Source organism: Onychomys torridus, chromosome 19, assembly GCF_903995425.1.
Source record: "Onychomys torridus chromosome 19, mOncTor1.1, whole genome shotgun sequence".
NCBI classification, from domain to species: domain Eukaryota; kingdom Metazoa; phylum Chordata; class Mammalia; order Rodentia; family Cricetidae; genus Onychomys; species Onychomys torridus.
The window spans coordinates 52,943,786-52,957,623 of NC_050461.1; the positions used below are offsets into that span (position 1 = coordinate 52,943,786).

Sequence of the window (13,838 nt, forward strand, 5' to 3'; positions counted from 1 at the left end):
TCATGTGTGAAAAACCAAAGGGAAAGAGTAGCTGAGAATCCTAACATCGGGCGGGCTAGGAAACCCAGAACAGACACAGACACACACACACACACACACACACACACACACACACACACACACACAATAAATAAACCAGGCTTGGTGACAGGCTCCTGTGATCACAGAGCTGAGGAAATGGGGGAAAGCGGAGCTCACTGGCCGGCCAGCCTCACCTGTCTACCAGCCCCGGGTCTCAGTGGGAGACACGATTTCAAAAATGAAGGTCCGTGGATCTGATGCACTCTTCTTACTCAGCAGGCACTGCACATGGCACACGTACATGCATATAACATGAAAAATTCTCTTTTTGAAAGAGTTACCACAGTGAATTTTGTCAGCCTCCCAGAGGGTATCTATGGTCTGTTTACGTTGGAAGCCATTGCAAAAGGAATGTGGTTGAGTCTGCTCGCTCACAGCCCGGTGCGGCGATGCGGTTCAGGAGGCATCTGTCCGGTGCTTAGGATGTGGGACAGACATGTCTTCCTGACAAAAGGAAGCAGGGATCCAATCCCTCAGCTGCTTCTGCTCAGGGATTTGGAGGAACATGTCAGCCCTGCTGGCCGCTGTAACACTGTCATGTTCTTACAGGAATGGAAAACTGGAAAGAGGAAGGCTGAGAAAGACGAGCTGGTGGGAGTCATGATATTCTCCACTATGGAACCGGAGGCTCCTGACTTGGACTTGACAGAAATGTAAGAGCTTCTGCCTGACTTTCCTGCCACTCAGCCTGCACAGACTTTCCTGGGCTCATGGCCTAGGCCAGGGCTGCAGCAGCTGTATGCACATCTTCAGAAAGGACTGTCTGGCCGAGTAGGGTCTGCAGTCACATGGTGTCCACGGAAGTCCCGTCACAGCAGGTGAAGCGCTGCTTCCCAGGGGTCTGCTGCATTGTTGGCGTCATGGTAGTATTTTCCATAAGGTCTGATGAGGCAAAGTGGCAGTAACCACCCACCTCCGTGGGGTGCCCAGCAGAGCTGCCATCATTGTGTGCAGTGCTTGGGATCAAACCCATGGCCTCAAGCAGTCTGGGTTTGTGTTTGTCTCTGACGTTGCTGACGTGACTGACGCTGTCTGTGTTCCCAGAGAACAGAAGTGTGATGCTGTGGGGAAGTTCACCAAGGCCATGGATGACGGTGTGAAGGAGCTGCTCACGGTGGGGCAGGAGCACTGGAAACGCTGCACAGGCCGTAAGTGCGCCCCCCACCCCACCCCACCCCGCACCCCACTCACGAGGACCTGTCCACACAAGGGCCCACTGAGCGGCACAGGCCACTCTCAAACCCCTGCTCTGCCCCACTTCTCCACACCAGTTAAAACCAGAAAGTTGAGCATGACAGAGGAGGCTCTGGAAATGTCATGAGACAAAACGCCACAGAACTTGAGTTTCATGTTGGGTCTTTGAGTTTTGTGATCTCAGGAAAATTAATCTTTACACAGTTTGGAGAGTAATCAACTAAAACGAAAGCAAAGCAATTTTTAATAGAAGGGGCTTGACCCTTTCAGGTGATTTGCTTACAAGTATGTGGCACCAGGCCCAGCTCAGGACCTCCCTTTCAGTGTTTATGTGCCTATTTTAGGATGCAGTGTATTTGACAAAAGCTGTAGTTGTCAGGAAATAGCCTATATATTTGGTAGAAAATATGATAGATATTTATGTTTATACACACACACACACACACACACACACACACACACACACACACACACTAAAATATAATAGACTAGGCCACTTCAGAGGGACCTGGACATTAGCCATGGCTCTGCTCACCATCGCTGGGAGTAAGAATTTCTTTCTTCCTGTCCTTTGTGTGGACTGCCATGCTGCTGAGCCTTACTTCCTGTGTCCTCTGAGTTGGGTAGCTGTGGGTCCCAGGATAGAGTTAGTGAAGCATGCAGACATACCATCCACTGCAAATGAAGGCCTAGGAAGGGTGTGTGGTACAGAGCACTTCCCCCGCACGGGAGAGCCCCTGGGCTTGGTCCCTAGCACTGACTCAGAAGAAAATACAGATAAAGACTTGAGCTTGGAAAGTGATGAGTTATTGTAGCTGCACCTTTGCAGAAGGCCGTCCTAGCAAATGGTTTAAGTGGATGTGGTCTCTGATAGGATTAAATCCCTTCTGTCTGACGCCTGGAAGTTCTATGCTGTACACAACCCAAAAGGCCACACTTCTTAGCAAGAACTGACCCAAGACTGTTCTTTTGGGGGTAGAGGAGAGAGGAAGGCATTTGTTCAGGATTTAACTCAGTGATATCTTCTTTCTAGTTTACAGTTGTTGTTTTTTTTTTCTTCAAACTTCTAATCTGTACACTGAAAACTGTATGTGTTAAATAGCGTGAATGTCTTTAACCACAGAAGCAGGCAAGTCAGAGATCCAGAGTAAACATGTCACTAACATTACCCAGCCCCTGAGGTCAAGCAGTGGTTTCCTTCAGAAGGCCACAGATGCCTCCTGAGGGGGTCTGTGTAGATGCATGGGTGGCCTCAGGATTTCTGCAGATTGTCCAGGAGGGTGGTCCTCAGGATGAGTTAGCGAGTCCTCACATCCTGTAGGTGAGACTGCGAACACCCTCCTCCTGAGCCTTTGCTGCCACACTTAGCCGTAATTTGCCAATCCTCCATATGGAGATGGTGACTCTGGTATCCAAGGTCACTGTGATATGGCCACATGCACAAGAGAGGGCTTTGGAGCTAGGAGTCCTGTACATGGACGCTTTCCCTGTGCTCTGTGCAGGGAATGAGTGTGCGGATGGGTTGTTCATTATAGTACCCACTGCCAGTTGAGCAGTTGGCTAAAAATGATAGCTAACTAAAGAAATCATCAGTTGAAAAATCATTTTGTCAGTATTTCATTAACAGGCGCTATTTCAATCATTGTGAATGTCTTCTGTTATGAGTCTCTGCAGAGAACTGTGGGATCCATTTCACACTGATGAGTTTAACATTCTTTTCTAGCCTTACCCAAGGAGTATCAGAAGATCGGGAAGGCTTTGCAGAGTTTAGCAGCAGTGTTTAGCTCCAGCGGTTACCAAGGTACATCTGTATTTGTTTGTAATTTCCCTTGCTGACAAGTGTGTCAGAACTGTCCACATCTTGAATTACTTCAGTACCTTTACGCATCGTGTGGTGAATAGCAGGCTAAGGGTGTTTCTCAGCTTAGGGTTTTCTTTAGCTCTAAAGCCCTGACACTCTTCTCTTGTGGACCCCATGAGGTGTAGAGTAGGTTCTGGTGAACTGCTCACCTTGAGTGTTCCAGAGCAGTGGAGCCTACATCTCCTGGGCACAGGAGAGAGAAGTCGCAGCAGGGCGAGGCCACTCACCCGAAAGCAGAGAGAGCTGCCTGTCTACTGTCGTCACTGCCGGAGCGGCGACGGTATTTATACTGCATGTGGCTCTCTGGCAGGTATTGAAAGTGCTTGGTATATTTTATGTTGACTATCATTCGCTTTACTAAAACCGCCGGGGTTTTTTCTTTTTATATATATATTTTATTAAAATTTTTTTCATTTTACATACCAACCCCAGTTCCCCCTCCTACCCCTTCTCCCACCTCCTCACCTCCCTCCCACTCTACCCCCACCCACTCCTCAGAGTGGGTAAGGCCTCCCATGGTAGTCAACTGCGTTTGTAAGGGGCCTTTTGAGCTCCTTCAGATTGGCATCTGCTTCGGGAAAGAGTGGGGCAGTGTTACTGAGCTCTCTCAGAGCAGTGTTGTGTGTTGGTTCTTGGTTGTGTAGATGAGCGTGATTCCCAAGGCTGTCTTCGTTACATCAGAGAAATCTTTCATCCACGGCAGAGAGGGTAGTCACAGTAGAGCAGCGTGCTGGCATGGCCCCTGCCGTGAAATAGTCGGTAGTCTTGGGGAGTCTCCCATGGAAATGTTTTTGGGAGGTAATCGTGAGAGGACCTACAGACAGCTCCTACATCCAGGAGCAAAGCATGTCTGCTTGCACTCTGCCTCCAGACGACTCAGGTGCCTCACATGCCCATTTGAGGGGCCTTCCCCGGCAAAGAGAGGAAACTGGAACATTAGTAAAAAGAGTAATTCCATGGAATGAAGCACAGCACACATTTGTACACCCAGAGTTATTCAATTACTTGTAATTTAATCCCAGTTACCTTGGGGGACAGTGGGCTCTGTCTGTGGTTCTGAAACTGTAAGAAAGGGCCTGAGCCATTCAGAGTGCACCCAATAGGAAGCAAAGGCTTGACAGAGGAAGGCTTCTCCCCACCGAAGCTGTTTACCAAAGTATAAACACGTGGTGAAAGGTAATGGCACAGTTTTGCCAGCGACAATCACATTTGCTTCTGGCAGTATGAAAACTAGAATTAACCAGACACTGATTCTGGATCCGGTTAAGCCTCTGGACCTCATGGCCAGTTTAAGAACAAGGTAGGGACAGAAGAATGTATGTTGACACAGAGATTCAGTCTAGCATGTACCAAAGGGCGTGACTCCTGTTCCTTAACACCCCACAAAAAGGTTTTCAAAAAAGAAAGGGCTGAGAAGAGCACCGAGTTAAGAAATACACCTTCCTGCACTGTCTGTACCCCCTGGCTCACACAGCCTGCCTAAGATGTCTGCACACTGGCTCCTCCTCCATAGCAGAGCAATGTCCTTTTCCTAGATTTGCAATCTCATGTCCTTATTCTCTAAATGTTCCTTATCTTTTAAGTGAAGTTTGCACGTAAAAATGTTGTATGGCCTGAGAAGAGAGAACTGGAATAGAGGGTGTAAATGGGAAAGGTTAGCCACTCTCTTAGTTAGGGTTTCTACTGCTCTGAAAAAAATGCCATGACCAAAAGCAGCAGGAGGGGAAAGGGTTTATTTCAGCTTACAGATTTTCATTGTAGTCCATTATCCAGAGAACTCAAGGGCAGGAACTCAAGGCAGGAACTGTTGCAGAGCCTGTGGAGGAACTCTGTCTACTGGCTTTTCCTCATAGCTTGCCTGCCTCCTATCTTACAGAACCCAGGACCACCAGCATAAGGGTGACACCACCCACCATGAGCTGGGCTCGCCCACACTAATTATTATTATTAAGGAAAATGCACCATAGGCCATTCTAGTAGGGACATGTCATCATTCATTGAGGTTTCTTCTTCCACTAACTCTGTATCTTACTTCAAGTTGACATTAAAACTAGCCAGCACAGCCACCACCTGCCGCCTGGGAACCAAGGAGGAGGATGGGGATCTAGGAAGTTGTTCTCGCCAATCCGACAGTGTTTGAACGTCTCTAAACTAAAGGTTATCAATAAAGTGTGTGTCAAAACCCATGAGTATAGAGAAAATATTAGTGGCCCTAGTGGCTTACAAGACTGCAACCCATTTCAGGTGAAACAGATCTGAACGATGCAATAACGGAAGCCGGGAAGACGTACGAGGAGATCGCCAGCCTGGTGGCCGAGCAGGTACTGCGCAAGCACACTTCCCAACCCACGTTTCCTACTTAGGTGCAGGTAGACACTCTCCTTTCTGCTTCTGTGGGGCTCTGTTAATTTCCTTTAGTGATAATATCTTTTTCAGTTAAGCCAAAGTGGACAGATGGCTCATTAAGAAATCTAGGAGAAGCCAGGTGTGGTAGTTCATACCCAAAATACCAGAACTTGGGAGTCTGGAATAAGGGATAACCTTGAATTCAGGGCTAGCCTAGACTGTATAGTGAATTCTAAGCTGATCTGAGTTACAGAGTAAGATCCTTTCTCAAAAAGTCAAAGAAAAACAAATCTGAATGAGGTTGGGTCTGTGGCTCAGGTAAATGGCCTAGATTGCTCTTCAGTACTTGTAAGGCCAGAATTTGATCCAGCGCCCTCCAAGTAAAGATGCTGGGGTGTCAGTTGAATGCCTCCTGGCGTGGATGCCTCTGTTCCACCATCCTGCAGTAATGACCTTGCACTGGCCCTCTAAGCTTGCTCTCCTTCCTCATCTGTGTACTGCAGGCCTTCGATGAGCCTCAGGATTAGGTATATTTCATATTATCTGTTAAGATGTAGGCATTAAACTATAACATTTTCGCTTGTTGCAATTTGATACTTATATTTTATTTGATTAAAAATGTGAAATAGTATCTAAAAACATACTATCAACTAAAAAAAAAAATCCCTGATAGTGTAATGGTGTAATGCAAATATCTATTTTCACAAATCAACTTCAAAATGACTTATCACTTTTCTTCACAACAGAAGAGGCTGAGTCTAGTACTGTCAAAGGATTGTTTCCTGTCAGGAAAACTAATCCTAACTGTTTAACACTGAGTGTTCTAGTTTGTACTCTGTTGCTCTTACAAGGCATTCTGACCAACAGCAACTAGCTGACCAGAGTTAGCCGTAGAGAAGCCAGGGATGTGGAAAGAGAAGCCGAGAGGGAAGGAAAGGGTGGGACTGGAGTGTGGCGCTTCTTTTGGTTTGGGAACGAGTGAAGAGACGTGTCTCATGCTGTGTCTCTGGCCAAAAACCAAGGTCAGTCAACTGCTTCTCCCCTTCTTTAACCCAGCAGGTTTCACCCCAGCATCTGACTCCCGAGTCTGTTGGTATAAAGACAACAGACTTACATATCTCTGCTGTGGCCTCGGGACCGGAAGGCCCTCCAGGCGGCAGGGTGCTGATCAGGGTATAGTGGAGCCATAGACAATAATTAAAATATCAGTAGATTGTGTGCGGCTGGCACCACAGACATTCCACATGCCAGTCTGATCCAGGAGATCCTTAAATGGAGGCTCCCTCTTGACCGGTGACTCTGGGTTATGTCAGCTGACCGCCAAAGCTAAGCAGCACAGACAGGCACAGTGGTGCACCCCTGTGATTCCAGCACTCAGGAGCCAGAGGCAGGCGGACCTCTGTGAGTTCAAGGCCAGCCTGGGCTGCTTAGTGAGAGCCAGAGACAGCCAAACCCTAGGTAGTGAGACTATCTAAGTCAGTGGTTCTCAACCTGTGGGTCACAACCCCTGTGGGGGACGGATATCATGCATATCAGAGATTTGCAATTCATAACAGTAGAAAATTACAGTTATGAAGTAGCAGCAATATAATTTTATGGCTGAGGGTCACCACAGCATTCAGAACTGGTTTTTTGTTGTTGTTTCTGGTTTTGGTTTTGGTTCTTCAAGACAGGGTTTCTTTGAGTTGTTTTGGTGTCTGTCCTGGATCTTGTTCTGTAGCCCAGGCTGGCCTCGAACTCACAGAGATCCGCCTGGCTCTGCCTCCCGAGTGCTGGGATTAAAGGTATGCGCCACCACGCCCGACTCAGAACTGTATTAAAGGGTCGCAGTGTTAGGAGGGTGAGAATCACTGGTCTAAATAAAGAAACAGCACTCTGCGCTCCTCGGTGGCAGTATACGCCTCAGCAGTTTCTTCTCCTTGATGTTTTAAATTCCTCCACCAGTAACAGCCAGCCTGTGTCTTGTTACAGCCAAAGAAGGACCTCCACTTCCTGATGGAGTGCAACCACGAATACAAAGGCTTTCTTGGCTGCTTCCCGGACATCATTGGTGCTCACAAGGTAAGGACCAGTGTTAGGAGGAGCCGCCAGGCATACAGCACTGTCACAGAAGGTGAGGGCAGTGTTAGGAGCCACCAGACACATAGCACTGTCACAGAAGGTGAGGGCAGTGTTAGGAGCCACCGGACACACAGCACTGTCACAGAAGGTGAGGGCAGTGTTAGGAGCCACCGGACACACAAAGGGCAGTGTTAGGAGCCACCGGACACACAGCACTGTCACAGAAGGTGAGGACAGTGTTAGGAGCCACTGGACACACAGCACTGTCACAGTTGTTTAGATGTTACTTTTATCCATGAGAAAAGAAACTAGCTGGATGTGGTGGTGCATGCCTGCAATCCCAGGAGCCAGAGGCAGGCAGATCTCTGTGAGTTCAAGGCCAGCCTAGTCTACAGAGTGAGTCCATGTCCAACAGGGCTGCAGAGTGAGACCCCATGTCAAAAAGAAGTAGTAAAATGTAATTCCCACCATAAAGTGTTAAACTACATTTAAAACTTGGTTTGATATATCTTCATGTTTTAATTCTGGTACCTGTTTCCTCTTGGAGTCTCTGGTACTCTTAGTGTCTTGAACATCCTTGGGTTTGTTCGGAAAATCTCTGCAAAGGGCTGGTCTGTGATCTTAGCCCCGCTGTGTGAAGACTCATGAAAGAACAACATATAAACAGTCTTTGTCTAGTTCAAACAGAACTCAGCATGGAACTCAGGAGGGTCGCTCCTGTCAGAATTTATGCCACCTGAGGGGATCTTAGGCACAGAGCCTAGTTTACACATAGAGGTAGAGGTTTGCCTTTGCAGACAGTCATAAACAATGAGCAGTGTGGTGGTGCTGGAGTGAGGCTCCTTCCATCTGAGAATGAATTGAAGCTGATTCAGCATCTCTCACAAAAGACAAAGCCCTACAGTGTGCATGCTCAAGCACCCGCTCATACAGTGATGATCCATAACCGGAGAGAAAGGACACGTGCCGTGTACCAGCTCCACGTGGCTTTCCACCTGTCATGCCTATTCTCCTCTGTGGGCTCTTGAAACACAGTGGCGTAGAATCATGCAGGACAGAGTTCTGTTTGTTTCTTTTCTCGTGCGTAGAACTGCAGGTTGGAGCTCTGTTGCATTTTCAGGACTAGCAGCCCTTGGCTCCCGACAGACTTGAAGGATGTTGACTCAGATGCTCCCTCTGTCCTCATGGTTGCAGCAGTTCCTGTTCAGTACCAAGCCTGTAGAATGTCAGCATTGTTGCATCTTAAACTAGTACTTTTTGGTCTGTCTTCTTAAGTACTGTTGTGTTTATGTGTTCCCAGGGAGCAATAGAAAAAGTGAAAGAAAGTGATAAGCTGGTTGCAACCAGTAAAATCACCCCCCAGGACAAGCAGACGATGGTGAAGCGAGTTGGCACCATGTCTTATGCTTTACAAGGTAAGAGAAGGGGTCGTGAGTAACCAGTGGAGAACCATTCTTACCCCACAGCATTAGACCTGGCTGCTGGGTAGAAAGCCAAGGGTGAGCTCCAGTGAAATCCACAGCTACCTTAAAATGTCTGTCTTGCCAACAGGCAGCATTTTATTTTACAGATGGACTTGGGATAGCTGTGAGTGACAGCTTGATTAAAACTGTACCTCTTATTACTTCTTGGAGACATCAAGACTCCTTTAACAGCCTTTAATACCATGCTCTTCCATTAAATCCCAAAGTTCAGCTTCCAGAAGTCTGTAACCTCTGTGCCCCAGGACTGTGGGGTCTAAAAGAGGCCTGGGGGAATCATTTTAGGCATAATTTACTGTTGTAAAAAGCAAGCATTAGCTGGTTTCTAGAGATCTGAGTATGTGAGAGCAGACGAGCAGTAAGTGGCCGTCTCTGTGTTTGGTGAAAGGGTGAGACGTGTGTGTGCCTTGGCAGACTGGAGGCTGTCAGTAGTGTCAGCCTGCTGGGCAGTGACAGCCACCCATTACTAGAAAGAGGCTTGCTGCTGGTGTCTGCCCGTTTCTGGGCTCGTGATAGACCTGTGCTGAGACCTGGCGCTGCATAGAAGTCAGCCAGATCCAGTCCTGTTGACTTGGCTGAGCAGAGAAATCACATGTTGCCCTTTGAAATCTTGCTGGGATCTGATCCCTGGGTCAATTCTGTTGTAGCTGAGATGAACCACTTCCACAGTAACCGGATCTACGATTACAACAGCGTCATTCGTCTCTACCTGGAGCAGCAAGTGCAGTTCTATGAAACAGTAAGTGGGCTTGGGGATTTAGCTCAGTGGTAGAGCGCTTGCCTAGCAAGCGCAAGGCCCTGGGTTCAGTCCTCAGCTCTGGGGAAAAAAAAAAAAAGAAAAGAAAGAAAGAAACAGTAAGTGGCTGCCTGCCCATGCCTGTGCACACATGTGAGGAAAGGGTGGCCTTAGTGACCTTGACCATAAAGAGGTGATCATTTGGGAGCTTTCCTCCTGAGTTAGGAAGGGGGTTACATTTTGAACAGTTTGGTGGGTTTTTTTTTTAAACTTATATAAATCCATCTACTTCATCCCTGTTGAGGAATGTTAGGTCAGAAAGCCTTGCGGGGGCTGGAGAGATGACTTAGTGGTTAAGAGCACTTGTTGCTCTTGCAGAAAACCCAGCGCCCACATTGTGGTTCACAAGTATCCATAACTCCAGTTCCAGGGCTTCTGATGCCCTCTTCTGACCTCTGCGGTGCCATCCACACACATGCCCCATATGCATACATATAGGCAAAAGAGTCACATCTAATGGAGGGGAAATTTTAAGTTTTCCTTTGAGGAGCAGGCATTGGACACTAGTATTGAAGCCTTGAGCAGTCCTGATTGTGTGGCTTTTTTCCTTTTGAGCCTTTCCATGCACAAGGACATCTAAATGACATGAGGTCACCCTGCCACAAAGAGGGTCCATCCCCTTCAGTTAGGGAAGGAAACCAAAGACAACCTTTGTTTGTGACTGAGGTTTCACAGTTACCAAAGGAGTCTCTTCAGGAAAACCAAAATAACAGAGTTTTTTAAACATTTTCATGCAGTGAACTGTAATGGAAACGTAAATCTTGCCTTCCCCTGCCTTGTGGTGTTTTCATTCAGCATAGCGTTTGCACACATCTTGTCAGTGGAGACAGAACTCAGATACCTGCAGAGCTGCACTGTAGCTGTGGAGTGAACAGGAGGTGGCCTTATCTCCCTCACCCATGCCGTTGACTCTCTTGCATTCAGAGATGCTACAGGCTAGCCCTCAGCTCACACCCTGTATATGTCACTTTGGGGTTGCACACTGCCAAAAACACCTTGTGAATTCGTGAAAAAGCTGTGCTTAATGTACTTCATGTGTAATTGTGAATTCTGGTTGGCAGCACTTGGTTTTGGGGGCACACTCATGGGATGAACCCATTCAAGAGTGTTCTCCCTCATGATGGTGGTCTGTGTCCTTGAACTGTACAATCTGATGTCAGTTGCCGCTGTTGGACATTGCCTCTCCATGTGTCTTAGAATGTTGTAGGTTATATTTGTCTCTGAGAAAATACTGCAAAGGCAGCGCTTAAGGTTCTCATGCTGTTGGTTTGTTAATTATCAAATATACATTTTTTTTAAAGATTCATTTATGACGTATACATGTTTTGCCTGTGTGTATGCCTGCACGTCAGAAGAGGGCACAAGATCTCATTATAGATGGTTGTGAGCTACATGTGGTTGCTGGGAATTGAACCCAGGACCTCTGGAAAAGCAACCAGTGCTCTTACCTCTAAGCCATCTTTCCAGCCCCTACATGTATAATTATTGACCAAGTAATTCAAAATAGAAAACCATATATTTTGTCACTCTATAGTAATATCAACTCCTATAGCAAAATATCCCTTAAATTATTAAAACTTACATTTTTGTTCATGGAGTCAACATGTGTGAGTGCCTATTGTATACTTAGCACCCACTGCACATGTTTGTTTAAGTGTACTTATGGGAGATACAGGCACATAACAGAAATGCAATGCACAGAGATACAGACTCTCCACACACCATGTAGCAACAGAATGGGAAGTCTTGAGTGTTCATACTTGTCCAGAAAAGAAGGGGACTCTGGGCAGGCATGGTGGCCCAAGCCATCATCATGCTCTTTGAAGGAGAAGGAGCAGGGCCTGGCCGTGGACCTGGATGGGCAGGTGGAGACAGGAAGCAGGGTTTCCCACACACTGTGGAAACCACTGTGAGCAGCAGGGCTGTGGTAACAAGGTCATCGCGATGTCTGCAGAAGAGACGGACAGACCAGCTATGTATCTGACAAGTTTGTAATGTTTAACTCAGAGGAGGGCGGCTAGAACACTGTGAAGTTGTCATGGGTGTGGTCACTTCTCGACTGCTCTGTTTTCTCACCAGATCGCAGAGAAGCTGAGGCAGGCCCTCGGCCGCTTCCCGGTCATGTAGACCAGGACCCACGCAACCGACTCCGAAGGGCTTCTTTCTGACCTGGGGCAATGCAATGCAGTTTGTTTCCCTGTTATAAGAGACGGAGAAAAAGAAAGGAAGAAAACCAAAAAGAAATAAGTTGACAAAAGCCTGTTTCTGTCATTCGCCAGCCCAAGTGAAGAGTTACTTAGGGACGGCCTTCTTTGGTTCATTTTGACACATGTTAGTTACCCAGTGGGAAATGTCTATTTTTGGAAAATACTTAAATTTATCAAGATTTTGAATGGAGAAATAGGGGTTCCTCCTCCTGGTATTTTACATAGAATCGTAATTTATACATTACCCATGATCTTCCAGTTCTTACCCAATGTCCAATAATTAATACTAATTGCTTTCTTAAAAACATGAAATATGCCAGAATAAAAAAATATATCTTTGTATATTTTTATAACTCTTTCGGTCCTTTGGGGTCCCTGTCTGTGTAGGAAAGTCTGCACTCCCCCACTGGCATAGCTACAGTTCAAGTGCTCACAGTGGGGGGGCAGTAGAGAGGGTCCCCAAATTGCCTACACCCTCCAGGTGTGTGGTGGGTAGAGCAGGTGAGTAGACCCACCTGCCCACTGCTGCCCACAGGGTCACTCTTCCTGTGCTGGGCTTATGTGAAGTTCTGCACTGTCTTTGCACTCCTTCCTAGTTCAAGGTCAGGCATGTTTTATGCTAGCAGAGTAAGTGAGAAGAGGTGAGGGCTTTGACCCTGCTACCCCAGGTGGGTAGCCACACTGACTCCTATGCCCAGGAGCTCCTTGGGGAGGGAGCAGTCAGCCTCCTCCAGAGTGCCCACTCCTCTGCTCTCCATCCCTCGAGAGAGGTGCTGCTGCTGGCGGCCTCCTGGTTTGGAGCAGCAGGCTGGTCAGGATTCTCTGAAAAGATGAACCCGGAGTTCTGCACCTGTTCCCGTCCCGGGGCATGGGAAAGTTAACTGAAGTGGGCAGCAGCTTGAAGGCTGTGCGGTAGAGCATGGTGAGCACAGCCTGACAGCCTGGGCTGTGTCCCACCCTCAGAGGCTCCAGAACCTGGTTCTGCTGACAGCACGGAGCACGCGCCCTTGCCCTCCTGCAGACGCGTCCCCTCCCCTCCCACAGCTGCCTTACGACTTGATCCACTGATCTGATGATTCTGTTATAGAGAATGGGCCAGAGTAAATGAGTGAAACCAAAAATAAGTAGCTGAGAAAATCCAATGAACATGAGTATGAGAACTTCTTGTTCCTTGATATCACGGGTTTTTGTTAATGTTTTATAAGTAATTTTCCCCCTACTTGATTTTTCTTTTATAAAATTCCATAGAACAGTGTTTATGATACAACCATTTAATATATGTACAAATTGTAAAGAATATGTATAAATATTTTACATAAATGTAAGAGCATGTAGAAGCCAGTATATAAATAAATTGTCTAAAAAACCGTACAGCGAATTCCCACAGCACTTTTTCAGAATACGTTTTGGCATTGTTGTGTGGTCGAGGTGGTGTTGTTATAAGCCTTTTATTCCAGCTGCTGAAAGTTGTCTAGGTGATGAAATTCCCCAAAACATCTCTCCCGACTTTAGCAGCTTTGGTTCCTTAGCCCTTCTGCCAATCCCGCAAGTTCGCCACGAGCTCTGATGCCCTGTGCCCCCTCCCAGGTGTCCAAAGGAGAAGAGAGCCGGGCAGATGGGAAGGCATCTAAGAAGAGTTGATGCCAAGGGGCGGGAAGAAGTCGTAGCTCTCTTTGCGCTGGGGAAAGAGTGAAAATCAGACCCGCTCCAGGGGAGGCTGGCCCCTGCGATAGTTTCCTTCAGAGGAGCGATTTAAATGCTGCAGGGTGTGTGTCCTGTTCTGAGTGGTTCTTTTGTGTTGATGTCTGACT

The 13,838-nt window shown here is 47.3% G+C and overlaps 1 protein-coding gene across 1 annotated transcript in view; it reads left to right on the top strand.

Moving 5' to 3' along the window:
* Snx9 (sorting nexin 9) overlaps nt 1-13,405 on the top strand; it is an 85,265-nt gene extending 71,860 nt beyond the window's left edge. The window contains exons 11-18 of the mRNA XM_036168867.1: nt 631-734; nt 1,126-1,229; nt 2,999-3,076; nt 5,381-5,457; nt 7,454-7,543; nt 8,844-8,958; nt 9,672-9,763; nt 11,900-13,405. Of these exons, the coding sequence (XP_036024760.1) occupies nt 631-734; nt 1,126-1,229; nt 2,999-3,076; nt 5,381-5,457; nt 7,454-7,543; nt 8,844-8,958; nt 9,672-9,763; nt 11,900-11,947 (708 nt within the window). The 3' untranslated portion in view covers nt 11,948-13,405. The remainder of the gene's footprint in view (nt 1-630; nt 735-1,125; nt 1,230-2,998; nt 3,077-5,380; nt 5,458-7,453; nt 7,544-8,843; nt 8,959-9,671; nt 9,764-11,899) is intronic.
* The last annotated feature ends 433 nt before the right edge of the window (nt 13,406-13,838 follow it).